The following is a 15,203-nucleotide window of genomic DNA, read 5'->3' on the forward strand; positions in this document are numbered from 1 at the left end:
TGCCTTTTTTTTTTTTTGGCTGCACCCTAGTGGTGCTCAGGGTTCACTCTTAGCACACTCGGGAGTCCATATGGCTGCTGCTGATTGAACCTGGGCAACTGTTCTAAAAGTCTTGATTAGGCATGTATTTGAAAAACTCATTGGTGTTGAGGTGTATTTGCTTTATAGGAACTTTAATTGTATTTTTAAATATGTTTCTGTGTTTATTTATTTTTTTTGCTTTTTGGGTCACACCCGGCGATGCACAGGGGTTACTCCTGGCTCTGCACTCAGGAATTACTCCTGGCGGTGCTCAGGAGACCATATGGGATGCTGGGATTCGAACCCGGGTCGACTGCGTACAAGGCAACCACCCTACCCACTGTGCTATCACTCCAGCCTCTTGTTTCTGTATTTTCTAATGGTCACTTTTTTTATTGCTTTATTTTGGTGTCAGGCTTTGAAGCCCAGACTTTCCATATGAGGGACCAATTATTGTTTTAAAGTGAAGTACACTAATTATTATTGCAGTAAGCAGTTTCAAGAATTAGAGTCTCTTTTTACTTATTTACTTATTGCATAGTGATATCATTACTTATTGCCTAATGATGTCATCATTAGATGACATCATTCATCTTTTTCAATATTGCTAGTCAGGGCACTGCTTCTGAGCTGATTTATGAGGTTGCCTTTGAAAGGCAGAGATTGTCTCCTCAATAAAAGATAGGGTAGATTGCATCCTGCTACTACTATTGCCAGTGTAACACTGTTGTCTGCTTAGATTTTAGAGGATAACTATGATTCCTTGTTGATTTTTTTTCTTTTCTTTTTGGGTCACACCTGGCAATGCACAGGGGTCACTCCTGGCTCTGCACTTAGGAATTACCCCTGGTGTTGCTCAGGGGACCATGTGGAATGCTGGGAATCAAACCTGGGTCAGCCACGTGAAAGGCAAATGGTCTCTCCAGCCCCCCTTTTGCATTTTTTTCCTCCCAGTTCTTGGGGAATTTCTTCTCACAGATACCTTTTATCCAGCCTCTCCTTATGTAGAGATGAACTACATAATTGCATATTATAGAAAACTCAAAGTGTTAGGCCAGACCAAGATCAAGACAGTTCATGAGTTTTCAAGAGAACTTTAACCTCTAGATAATACTTACTTAACACTTTTGCTTTTCAAAATGTTACTTCCAATAGAAAGAGTATTATGATTTTGAAATTAAGTAAATTACTCTATAACCTTGAGTTTACAATTTTTATAAATTTTAAGCTAAACTTCTCTAAATGACTAACTAAAATCTTAATTATTTTTCATCAGACGATCTGCCAAATCCAGAAGCAGAAGCCCATATTCATCTAGACATTCAAGATCTCGTAGTAGACATAGACTGTCTAGATCCAGAAGTCGCCATTCTAGCATTTCTCCTAGCACACTAACACTGAAGAGTAGCCTGGCGGCTGAATTAAACAAGAATAAAAAAGCCCGGGCTGCTGAGGCAGCAAGAGCTGCAGAGGCGGCGAAAGCTGCAGAAGCAGCCAAGGCTGCTGAGGCTGCTGCCAAGGCTGCCAAAGCCTCCAGTGCTTCCACGCCCACCAAGGGCAACGCAGAGTCGGGTGGCAGCTCCCAGACCAACCACGTGAAAGATGTGAAGAAACTCAAAGTTGAGCATGTACCTTCTCCCTCGAGTGGTGGAACTTTAAAAAATGACAAGGTGAAAACAAAGCCACCCCTTCAGGTAACAAAGGTGGACAATAATCTGATTGTAGATAAAGCTACCAAAAAAGCAGTTGTCCTTGGGAAGGAGAGTAAATCTGCTGCTACAAAGGAGGAACCAATATCTCTTAAAGAGAAAACCAAACCACTTACACCAAGCATAGGCGCCAAGGAGAAGGAGCAACATGTGGCGTTAGTGACCTCTACATTACCACCTTTACCTTTACCTCCCATGCTGCCTGAAGATAAAGATGCTGATAGGTAAGTGCAAAATATTTTGCCGTAATTGCTTAAAGAAAAAAAGGATATGTGTTTCAAGTGAGAAACTTTTAGTTTGATGCCTACCCAAAAAGCCTTGTTTTTTAAAAGTCTGTAAGTGAATTAATTTTTCTATGTATGTCTTAAGAAATGAAGCACATATTGATAAAGATAATAGTTACTACTAATGCTTAAAGAACTGTTGGAAAAATTGCAGTCCCTTTAGGATGGTGGTATATATTTCAGTTAGAGTTTTGGGAGTTAGAACCCAGTAAGTATTTTCTTTCACTTAGTATCCCTTGATGGCAGTGTCAAGGAGAGGACATTTTATCAGCGGGAGTGCCCTGATGGTACAAAGCACATTTCTTGGTTATTTTAGAAATTTCTTCACTGGCTTTATATGTTTATCTCTTTGGTCACTTTATTACTTTTTTGCTTAGGTTTTTCTTGACTTATTTTTTAATTAGAGATGAACTACATAATTGCATATTATAGAAAACTCATAGTGTATTTTTCTTATTTCTGTTATGAATGTTGGGAGTATGGCCTACTTTTTAATTTTAAATCATTTTTAAAACTATAAAAGTAAGAATGACTGAATCATTATGAAGTTCTTAGACTATTTATTAAGTGTGTGCTAGTATAAAAGCATTATATTATTAGGCATTATTACTATCTTCTTGACTTTCTAGAATTTTAATGAAATTTACCTTTACTCACTGCCCCTACTCCCAACACACACTTTTTTGCTAAGCACAATTTTTCTTGTTGACATTTAGTAGAATTTGAGAACTGATAAAGATGCCACATAAACTTACCTTTCCAAACACTCATTTTGATTGAAAGTATGAACATTTTGTGATTAAAATAAAAAAGCTGTCACAAAGTGTCTTCTGAAGTGCCCTTTTTTTTGCAGTCAAAAGTGTTCATGACAGGCTCCACCCAATTTAACTGTGTTATCCAATTATCCAACTATAATTGTGGTATTTGCAGGTTTGACTTTTCTAGGAATACTGAAGGTTCATAACAGAAGTGATTTATAATTTTGATGAGTCCTGAAATGGACTCTCCAGCACAGAGAGGCATGAGTGCAGATTTGTCACTTCATTAGTGAGAGAGTAACTCAGTCGCTGAGAATCCAGTGAATCTGGACTAGTTCACTGGTTGTTCTTCACTTTATTCTTCATGTATGCTTTGGGGGTAAGTGTTTACTGGTGATATTTTCAAGATCTCAGGATGTGCTTGTGCCAGTACAGGTATCTGCAGGTAGAATACTTTCTGGTGCATCTGTGCATCTGTTTTGAATGAGACGGTGGTACATTTTGTACTTGGTCGCTAGAACAATTATCTGGTCCACCTTCTATCGTGTTTTCTGCTTTTCTCTTTCTGCACGTGTGTGTGAGGAGGTAGGGGCTGGGGTGCCCACAGCTGGTAGTATTGAGGGGCCGCTCTTAGTTTTTGGTATGTGGGGTGTTGCTCTTGGTGATGCTCGGAGGGCCATAAGGTGATGGAATGGTGATAGTGTTGACCACATGTAAGGCAAGTGTAAGGCAACCCCTATATTTCTCTCTACCCCATTTCTATTTTTTTCTGTTCTTTCTTTGAATGTTTCTTTAATGGCCCAGAAGTTTGGTTGTTTTTGTTCCTTTTTTTGGGGAGGGGGCACACTTAGTGGTGCTCAGAGTTAACTCCTGACTCTGCACTCAAGAATTACTCTTGGTGGTGCTCAGGGGACTGAATGGGGTGTTGGGAATTGAGTCCTGGTTGGCCACATGCAGGGCAACTACTCTACTCAGTGTACTGTTTCCGGCCCCATGTCTTACAAGTTCTTAAAACTCTTTTTTTGGGAGGAGGGGTTCCACACCTGGCATTGCACAGGGGTTGGTTCTGGCTCTGCACTCAGGAGTTACTCCTGGCTCAGGGGACCATATGGGATGCTGGGAATCGAACCCGGTTTGACCGTGTGCAAGGCAAACGCCCTCCCACTGTGCTATTGCTCTAGCCCCCAGAAGTTCTTAAAACTTGACTGTTATCACTGTGCTTCATGAAAGATAGTTTAAACTACACCTAAAGAGTCAGTCTTTTTGATACTCTTTGCTTGCCTAAAATTTGGCCACCGAAAATTTCTTTGATCTCACTTTTTTTGATATGTTCCTGTTTGTTTTTGAGTGCTTCATTGTTGCTTGGCCAGACAACTACTTTTCCCCCTCCCTTAAATAAATTACAATTTTGGAATCGTGGTTATTATAAAGGTTTTGTTTATGATATTGAATGTACAGAGTTCCTGTATCCCACCACCACCAAATACTGGGCAAATATCTTTTAGATACATTTTGAGTTTTGCTTCTCTTCCAAGTTTGGAACCTGTTTCTTCCCAAAGTCATAAAATAAATGGATGTCTGTATATTTCCATATAGTAGTTTTCTTTCTGCTCTCTATCCCCACCCAATCCTCCATCTCTCCCTGGTGGGGACAGGGAGGGAAATGGACACCCAGTGGTGCTCTGTGCTTAGTCCTGGCTCTGTGCTCAGGGATCCTGGAAGAACTCCTGGAAGTACTCAGCACATGGATCAGGTTGGTCGTATGAAGGCAAATGCCTTACCTGATATACTATCTCTGTGGCTTGGTTACGTATTTTAAAAAATGGAATTTTATCATGCACAGTGTTTTTCACATTTTGTATGTTGGAGATCTTTCCATTTTGGTCTAGATAAAGTTCAGTAGTCCTGTCTATAGGAAAGGCTGTGTCATGCTTTTATTAGCTGCTGATGAATGGATATTTAAGTTTACAGTTATTTGCTGTTAAACTCCTTCTACATATTAATGTTTAGTGTACATATAAACAGGTTTTGTAGGTTTGTGATGTTAAAATGCACGTTTAAAAATTTGGTTGAAATTGCCAAATGGTATTTTTGTAAGATTGTGCAGTTGTATGCAACCCAGTAAATTCATGGTATTTTTTTCAAATACAGTGATTAGATTGGCTTCAATTTTGACTTTTGATCAACTCTAAAATATGTAATTATTTTTGTTTTCATGATTCTTGAGATAAAGCCTCTTATAATTTTTTCCCAGTGAATTTGTTTGTTCATATGCTGACTGGATAGATGCTCCGTATGGATCTTGATTTTTGCCCCTCAGAGTCTGTTGCTTGTCTGCGACATTTTTGTAATGTGAGCAGATCTGTCATTTTTCTTTTAAAGCTTCTGGGTCTATAAGTCAAGAAAGGTTAATTCAAATGTCACAGTAATTAGATTTTGTTATTATATAAAGAAAGAGGTCTAATTTTTGCCTTTCCCCCATCACACTGTGAACTACAGCAGTTACATTATTACTAATACCAGTTATTGAATTGTCTTCTGACTATTTTTGTAAATATGTGGTTTGGTTTTTTTGGTTTTTTTTTTGACCAACCCATTAAAAAAAATTTCTTTGCCAGCACCTTTTTTGTGTTAATTATTTTAGATGCAGTGGTATTGACTCTCCAATTTATTTTAATATAAAGTAGAAGAGGATGAAGGCAATGAACTGATATTATAGACTAAAAAGCTCTGCTATTCAGCCTCAACTTAAATACTGGAGTACATTAATCTGATCCTAGTATAACCGAACTTTACACCTTTTAAAAAAAATCATAAAAACATATATTTTAGTCTTTTAAAAAATATTGAAAACTCACTGATATAAAAATATGTCATTGTGGATTAAAAATAATGAAAATACCACATTAACTCATTTTAGTTTTCAGTTTGAGGTCTTTTTAATATAGGTTGAATGTATAACATGGCAAGCCATACTTCATTATTCTTTTTTCATTGGCCTCTTTTTGCAGATGAATATTAACCAGTCATTTTGTAGAAGTGTCTTTAAAGACTCCTGCGGAGGGTGGACTGGAGAGCGAGTACAGCAGGCAGGGCACTTGCCTTGCAGTGTAGCTAACCTGAGCTCAGTGCCTGGCACCCCATATGGTTCCCAGTTTCTGCCAGGAATCATCCCTGAGCTCAGAGCCAGGAGTAAGCCCTGAGCACTGCTGAGTGTGACCCATGAAACAAACCAAACCCCAAAACCCTTCTTGCTTGGATATGATCAACAAAGTTGATTTCTTTGTTTTTTCTTATTTCCTAAGTGAATTCCAATCTTAAATGTAATAGACTAATTTGAAACCACTTAATTTAGTTTTATATTTTTTAGTAAAGAGATTTTTAGTTTTCTGGGGGGATTTGGGGCCCCTCCTGGCTGTAATCATGGCTTACTCCTGGTGGGGCTCAAGGGACATAATGCAGTGTCACGGATCAAAGAAGGACTGGCTGCATATAAGGCAAGTGCCTTAATCCTGTACTTTCTTGCCCCAAGAGTTTTCATTTTCTTCTGTTAGTCTTTTAAGGCGTATTTTGGCCTTTCTTTCTGTAGCTAATGCAGTTTTTAAAAAACAGATTTTTTCCCTTGGTTATTGCAATACAGATAATGAAAGGTTATCAGTTATATCCCTTTATCTACTTTAAACACTCAAAACGTAAAATCAAATACATATTTTAGAGTTGGTCAAAAATCAACATTTTGGGTGGATAATAAATGTCTTGGTTTTAACTTTGAACCTAAAACTTAAAAGACTGCCAGTATTCAAATCTACCATAATCACTGTCACTGTCACTGTCATCAATGTTACTCATCGATATTTGTTCAAGCGGGCATCAGTAATGTCTCTCATTGTGAGACTTACTGTTACTGTTTTTGGCATATCTAATACGCCACAGGTAGCTTGCCAGGCTCTACCTGTGGGCGAGATACTCTCGGTAGCTTGCCAGGCTCTCCGAGAGGGGCGGAGGAATCGAACGTGGGTCGGCCGCGTGAAAGGTGAATGCCCTTCCGCTGTGCTATCGCTCCAGCCCATACCATAATACAGTGAACTATTAAGCCGTGTCTCAGTGTTAAAAGCTAGATATTACTCACAAGCAAATAACTATACAAATAAATATATTTACATATTTACTGAATATTTACAGTAACACTCAAGTTTCTGTCCAAAGTGATCATTTCCAACCATTATTGTTGTGTTGGTTCCTTCTCTATCCTAATTGCCCTTCGCCCCCCACACATACTTTTGGCATTGAGAAATCTTAATCATGATTTTGGACCACAGCACTGTGGAGCAGTCAGAGATGGAAAGGAATCAAGACAGGAAAGAAGATAAGAAAGGAAAGTGATGGGGGAAGAGGGATCAGGGGCCTCGGCTAGACTGATATAGTGGGGGGAGTGGTACAGCACACTATGTGAAACACAGACTCAGTAACAATGAAAGCATGAGTTTCAGACCACAACCACCAAATTTTCTAATGTGCCTGTCAAGGTAGTGGGAAGTTGGGTGGTAGGGGGTGTGAGTGAATGTGGAAACATTGGTGAAGGGAAATTAACACTGGTGGTAGGATTGGTGCTAAAACTCAACTATCAATAGCTTTGTAAACCACGATTCTTTAAATTTAAAAAAAATTAAAGATAAAAAAATTACCCAGAAAAAGGATGAAATTAGTTGTGGTCATTGAGTTAAACAAGCTAAATAATAGTACGTGGTTTTCTTTCTTTTTTCGGGGGGAAGGGTTGGACCATACCTGGCAGTTCTTGGGGTCTACTTACTAACAGTTCTGTGCTCAGAAATCACTCCTGATGGTTCTTGGGGGACCATGTGGTTCTTGGGTCAAACTGAATTTGGCTGCATATAATGCAGCTGCCATTAACCCCTGTACTATTTCTCCAGCCCTTTATTTCTTTCTTAAAACAGCTTTTGTCTTTTTTCCAGACAAATCAAATGCTTTCTATGAAGCTAATTTTTTTCCTGTAAAGCATAGTCAGTTGACTTTATTTCATTTTATTTTTGATTGGGGGTGGGCACACCTGGCTCTGTATCCTGGGTTTTGCTTCTGGCCATTACAGCACCATGAGATCCTAGGGATTGAACCCAGGCCTCAGCTTTAGCTTGACCCGGTGAACACTCTCAGTACCAGTTCACTTTGGTTTAATTTAAAATGTTACGTATTTTATATTATTCTTAAACACAATTTTTATTGTTTTGTTTTTGGTGTTGGGAATTAAACTCAAGATCTCACACATGCAAGACAACTTGTCTACTACTGAGCTAAATCCCTGACCCAAAATATTTATTTTTAAAGAACACTTGTACCTTTATGGGTAAATTGCAAAGATACTCTACAGAGTATATATGCTGATGGATGTTAACTAAAACTCATTTTACAATATACACAAATGTTGAATCATTGTACTGAAAATGTCATTTGTCAGTTACATCTCAGTTTAAAATATTAAGCAGTGATGGCAGTGCATTAAATTAATGATTATGCCTTCTATCACATAAGCTAGAGCTGGTCATCTAATTGACTTTCCATTCTTTAATATCATTCTGTATGTGAGCAGACATGCTAGGTGAGTTTTTTCCTTCTTATTTCCAGTTTACATGAAATGATCAAATTTGATGCAGATTAATAGAATTTGCGGTGTACTTTTTTTTTGTATTCAAGGGCTCTCCCAGCCATGCTCAGGAATTGATCCTGGCAGTGTTGGGAAGACGCTATGAGGTGCCAGGGAACAAATGGGGCCTCCTGACTTGTATTTGGTTTTGGGGCCACATCTGACAGCTCAAGGTTTATTCCTGGTTCTGCTCCTGGCAAGGATTGGTGGACCATATGCAAAACAAGCGCCTTTCCCCCTCTATTATCTCTCCAGCCCCATCCTTTGAATTCTAAAATCAAGAAAAAATAAGGCTGTGTTTTCCTGAGTAACTCTAATACTTCTTTTTAAGCTTCATTTTCTTAATCATAATTTGGAAATAATGTAAAACATCACTAGATATATTACCCAATGTAGGCTTTGAAAGATAAGTGCATTATTTTCTCTGTTTTTGGGTCACACTCAATAGTGTGCTCCTGGCTCTGTGCCCAGGGATTATTCTTGGTGGTCCTGGGGAGGGACCATATGAGATTCCAGGGATTGAACCCAGCTCAGCCATGTGCAAACCAAATACCCTCTTTGCTGTACTATTGCTTCAGCCCCCAAAGTACATTATATCATTCTCACATTAAAAAAAAATTCATCAGGGGACTGGAGTCAGAGTGATGGTGCAGTGGGGAGGGCACTCGCCTTGTATGCAGCCAGCCTGGGTTCAATCCCTGGCATTCCATACGGTTCCTTGAGCACTGCCAGGTATTAGTTCTGAGTGCAGAGCCACGTGTAATCTCTGATCATTGCTGGATGTGACCCCCCAGAACCTAAAACAAAACTAAAACTAACTGAAAACAAAATTGCTACAGTGGGTAGGACACTTGCCTTGCACACAGTCAACTGCGGTTCAAGATTCCTGATGATTCCTGGCATCCCGTATGAACCCACTGCCAAGAATGGTTCCTGAGGCGCAGAGATGAGTGAGTAACCCATGAGTTACTGGGTATAGCCCCAAAACAAAAAAAAAAAATTAAAAATAAGTTGAAATTCAGATTGGATTTACGAAAAATTAGTTGTACCACGGAGAATCCCCATGTACCATCCATCCCTCCACTTTGTTTTCTCATTAATATCTTACGTTACATTCGCTACTAGCTACTATTAATGACTCTAACTGAAGTCTATACCTTCTTCAGATTTCCTTAGTCTTTCATTTAGTTCTGTAGTGCAAGTTTTGCATTTTGCCACTTGAAATAGAACAGAATGTTCACTGCAGTTGCAAGTTCTTCAGTTGTAAGACATGGCTGCAGTTTAATTTCTCAATGAAACATTCTTATATTTCATTTTGATTCATTTTAGTTTGCGAGGAAATATTTCGGTGAAAGCTGTTAAAAAAGAAGTAGAAAAGAAACTCCGATGTCTGCTTGCTGATTTGCCGCTGCCACCTGAGCTCCCAGGAGGAGATGAGCTCTCCAAGAGCCCAGAGGAAAAGAGAGCAGCAACACAGTCACATAGTAAACGGAGGCCTAAGTATGTGCTTGCTTTATACCTGCGCTTACATTGAACGGAGTGATTCTCAGTCTGCACAAAAACCCCATAAGATACGAAATTAAGATTTAAAATGATAAAAGTGTATTCTTTCAAGTATATGAATAAATTAGTTTTTTAAAAAAAATTTCTTAACTGCCTACATACCTATTCAAATGACTAATAAAACCAAATAAAATATTCTCTGTTTGTAATGTATTAATTTTTGGGGGTTTTGAATATGTTTAAGATAATTTCTATCATTAAGATATTTGGATAATACAGAAACATTAAATTTAGACAAGGTGGAAGTCTCAATCGTTCATTGAGCCTAAACAAAATTAAAAAGGCGTAAGGTAAGTTTTACTTCACGTTCAGTTCTATTTGCCTCCAGATCTAAATGCATTCTTCATTTTGCAAGAGGTGGAGTAGAAGTTTTGAAATCTATATTCTAATTAGCTCCAAGTAAGTGTCTACAGATAACTTGCTATTGAAACCTGTTTTTCATTTAAGGACAAAATAAAAAAATGTTTATTCTTTTTTTTACTTGGTTTAAGTTAGTGATACTTAACCAAGGGAAAACTTGAGTATCACCCTGACTTAGACTGACTTTAAAATTGTTGTTCAGGTAGTGCCTCTAGCATAAGAGTTTGAGGTGACTTGTATAGAGTAGAACGCTAGAAAATATTTAAAATAATCTCTTCTTGAATATAATAGTTTTATTCTTTTCACTAAAATTTCTATCATCAAATTTTCAAAATCCTTTAAAATTGTTTATTTTTTAAGAATATAAAATGTATACCCTTTTAAAGTTTTAAGAATTCTGGACGTTAATCTTTTTATATTCTTTTATACCAAAAATCTTTCTGATTTCTGTTTTAAGATACTTGCCTAGTTTGTCTTGCAAGGTTTATAATTAGATTTTAGGTAATGTTCCTTGTCAACCTCTTTTACTTTGAGAGCAGCTACATATATTATCAATGAATGAAAAGAAACCTTTTTGGAGATTGGTTGGAGAACTAGGACAATGTAGTAGTGTAGTTTTCCCCACTGTTTTTTTTTTTTTTTAAATCACATTTCTGAAATGTTTTTATACAAACTTGACTCTTTTCCTTTACAGTTAGTGTACAGAAGAATCAGTATGGAGAGATGTTAACTTTTCTAATAAGCAAATCACAGTGTTTTGTTTTAGATAATGGATCGCAGATATGCAAGGGTTGGGGTATAAGATTGGGTAGAGAAGTGGATATTGAATTTTAAGCTTTTTATTTGGTTTACTTGATTGTATATAAAAACTTCAGAACTGTATTTAATAGAATATGTGGGCCTCGCTATGGTGAAATCAAAGAAAAAGATATTGACTGGGGAAAACGCTGCGTGGATAAATTTGATATCATCGGAATTATTGGCGAAGGTACCTATGGACAAGTTTACAAGGCCAGGGATAAAGACACTGGTAAGAATTCCAAAAGCTATTAAACTTTGTATATCTGTAAATATATAAAACCTCGTATGTATATTTAATATATATTTGTATATTATTCATTGTGTAATGTATAATATATAATTTGTTTATACAAATTTAGAAATTTTCAGAAATGAGTTAAAATCTTATTTATGCATTTGTATAGGATATGAGTACTGTAAGAGTACGTGGGGGATATATCTATAGCTAAATAAGCATTTTGACATACTTAACATTTATTTATTAATTTATTTTTGCATTTTGGGTCATACCCAGTGACGCTTGGGGTTACTTCTGGCTTTGCTCTCAGGAATCACTCCTGGCGGTGCTCGGTGGATCATATAGGATACTGGGAATCGAACCCAGGTCGGCTGCGTGCAAGGCAAACGCCTACCTGCTGTGCTATCGCTCCAGCCCCCATACTTAACAGTTAAATAAAAATTTCAGTATATATCTTTTAAAGTTTACCTTTAAGTATTTCTGATGATCAGCATGGTTGGCATTTAGATATCTTTTCTTCTATGATTAGTAAATTCTTACATTATTAGTGATTAGTGGATTAAGTATCTTGACCTTATCTAGTGTTACAAGTAAGTTTTTTAATATTAAGGGTTAATATAAATATGATATTTTGGCCCCAGATTATTTGTCTAGTAAACAGGAAGGGAGATTTAGCAGCTTAATTGGTCAAGACAAGACATAAAGAATTGTCAAGACATAAGTAGGAATTTGAGAGAACATACTAAAATTTAAGCAAAGACCTTACACCATACTCTGTATTTAATGCGTAAGACTAGTGTTTGATCTACTTAAAAAATTTATTTTTGAAAGAAATCTGTACATTAAATAACACAGCTCTCTGAAGCCACAAAGTATAGTGGAGGCATCTGTATGTTTTAAAAGTTCTGAAGGAGGGTCTGGAGCGATAGCACAGCGGGTAGGGTGTTTGCCTTGCACGCGGCCGAACTGGGTTCGATTGCCAGCATCCCATATGGTCTCCCGAGCACCACCAGGAGTAATTCCTGAGTACATGAGCCAGGAGTAATCCCTGTGCATTGCCGAGTGTGACCCCAAAAGCAAAAAAAAGTTCTGAAGGTAATTCTGAAGGTAATTGCAGTAAAGAATAATAGTACTTATATCCACAATGTTTACATAAATATGTAATGTTAATTCTGATACAAAATCTGTTCACTTACAGTAGAAATTTTTTTGCCTGAGAAGCAAGATAATTTTTATCAAAATTTGTTTAGAAAGATTTGAGAGGAGAGAAAGAGAGAAGTCTGTGTTCAAGAGAACTCAGGCTGGGGCCGGAGCGATAGCACAGCAGGTAGGGCGTTTGCCTTGCACGCGGCCGACCCGGGTTCGATCCCCGGCATCCCATATGGTCCCCCAAGCACCGCCAGGAGTAATTCCTGAGTGCAAAGCCAGGAGTAACCCCTGAGCATCGCTGGGTGTGACCCAAAAAAAAAAAAAAAGAGAGAACTCAGGCTTCATCAGAGTGGAATTAGGCAAACAAACAAAAAAAAAAAAACGAAGCAAGCAAGATATGTTTAAGAGAGAACATGGGCACACCTCTAGTAGAATTCTTTTACCAGAAAGATTAAGTTGCTACTTTAAAAGTTCAGACAGCATGGTTTTTAAATTTTAATAGTTAAAGGATTGAACATACCCTTTTTTGGGCGGTGGGGAAGGTTTGACCTTGCTTGGCTGTGCTCAGGCCTTTCTCATGGCTTTGTGCACAGTCCCTGGTGGGCTCCCGGAACCATAAGAGGTGCGGGGCCCTTTACCCGAGTAATGTCTATGTGGCCTTCACTTCTTTTGGAAAATTTGCAAATACACAGTTCCTTTTTCCTACCCAAAGTGAAATGAGCAAATCTTAATAGCACTGAGCTTTTTCTTAACATAGGATTATGTGTCTTGTGTGTTATATGTACTGTTTAAGTTTTACTGACATAAGTAGTTTGTACTTTTGAGACAGCTGGACTCTATATTCTAAAAGCTTTGGGCAGTTAATATGTCAAAACGTTTAGACATTTTTGTCATATGTATCACCTGTATGTGTAGAATTGGTTAGAGAGATTTTATGCCTATATAAGCATGCTAGATATATTTCCTCCAGTTTTTAAATTGGGATTCATTATTCTGCCTTTTTTGTTTAACGCATCTTGGAGAGTGTTTAACGTGGGGGCTGGAGCGATAGCACAGTGGGTACAGCGTTTGCCTTGTATGCGGCCGGCCCGGGTTCGATTCCCGGCATTCCATATGGTCCCCTGAGCACTGCCAGGAGTAATTCCTGGGTGCATAAGCCAGGAGTAACTCTTGTGCATCACTGGCAAAAAAAAAAAAACAACAAAAACTCTTGTGCATCAAAAATAAAAAAAAATTAACACTACATATGGCTCTTTTGTTATTGAGTATTCCATAGTGAGGGTGAATATCCCATAATTTATTTAGCCAGATATTTCATTTTTTGAATTTTGAACATGATCTGGCATGTTATTGGCAAACCCATAGTTTTTACCTGTAATTTTGAAAAGAAATGATAGTTTATTGTGTTTATTCATTTTATTCCTTGCTATTTTGTGCTTTCAGTATTATATGTTAAATTGTATCTAACTTCACTTTAAATTATTTACTTATTAAAAAATGCTAATTTTTGTTAAAACAAATTATGATTTAAGGAAAATGCCATTTGTTTTTGTCATCTAATAGACTTGTTTTATTTACCCTTCTAATAGGAGAAATGGTAGCCTTAAAAAAAGTACGTCTAGATAATGAAAAGGAAGGCTTTCCAATTACAGCAATTAGAGAAATTAAAATTCTGCGGCAGCTTACCCACCAGAGTATTATTAATATGAAGGAAATAGTGACTGATAAAGAAGATGCTTTGGATTTTAAGAAGGATAAAGGTATGTGTACATATTTAAATATTCAAGTTTGCATGTTCATGATATTCCTAACCTAGAGGATTTGTTATAGATACTGACATTTGAGTAAGCACATCAAACTATTTTTCATAGGAACATTTGCTAAAATACGAGTTGAGGAATTGCTTTATTTACTCTAGAAGTTGATTGACCTAAGTAAATATCAGATCAGAACATACCTGTTTTTATTACATAGAAGATATTAACTATTAATGTTTTTTAGTTTGAAATACAGTTGATATATTAGACTATTGAACTTTTATTTCTGATGTCATAATGCCTTCAAGTGTGGACGTAAAAATCTTGAAGTGCCTTTAGTAGTGGTCTATGGTTAGCCTTTAGGAGAAAAGCTGAAAAGAAGTTAGTGTGTGTATTAATCAGAGGACATATGAATGGTGAGAGACTGCTGCCACAAATTTTAGGTTTTGGAGCCAAATTTGCTCCTTTATAATAACTTGAGGCTTTTGAAGGGTAGAATTTTTTCTTTAAAGGAAATCTTAATGTAAATCAGATAAAACAAGGTACTTAACCTTGTTTTCCTAACTGGACAGATAGACACACAGGAACAATGATAATAATTTTGTATAAAACAATTCCTGTTTTAAAGTGTATTTTGGAGAGCTAAAATCATCTTTATATTATGTGTGTACATTAAATTACCATGCATTTTCCTCTTATGTGAGTTATAAATGCAATGACAAAAGTGCTCTTTATTCAGTGGAAGCAAAAACATCCTGCAGATAGCATTTAGACTTGATAGGGTTTAAATTACTGTATAATCTACAAGAAGGGATGAGGAATCTTTGTATAGATTTTTCTTGTTCTAGGGCCACATCCCGTGCTGCTCTGGGCATACTCTTTCTTAGGGCTCTTGGTGCCATAT

The 15,203-nt window shown here is 37.2% G+C and overlaps 1 protein-coding gene across 1 annotated transcript in view; it reads left to right on the forward strand.

The window, feature by feature from the left end:
• CDK13 (cyclin dependent kinase 13) overlaps positions 1 to 15,203 on the forward strand; it is a 103,979-nt gene that overhangs the window by 24,387 nt on the left and 64,389 nt on the right. Inside the window, exons 2-5 of the mRNA XM_012932347.2 lie at positions 1,298 to 1,954; positions 9,761 to 9,931; positions 11,245 to 11,384; positions 14,132 to 14,302. Of these exons, the coding sequence (XP_012787801.2) occupies positions 1,298 to 1,954; positions 9,761 to 9,931; positions 11,245 to 11,384; positions 14,132 to 14,302 (1,139 nt within the window). The remainder of the gene's footprint in view (positions 1 to 1,297; positions 1,955 to 9,760; positions 9,932 to 11,244; positions 11,385 to 14,131; positions 14,303 to 15,203) is intronic.

The sequence above is a fragment of the Sorex araneus genome, chromosome 1 (assembly GCF_027595985.1).
Source record: "Sorex araneus isolate mSorAra2 chromosome 1, mSorAra2.pri, whole genome shotgun sequence".
Lineage (NCBI taxonomy): Eukaryota > Metazoa > Chordata > Mammalia > Eulipotyphla > Soricidae > Sorex > Sorex araneus.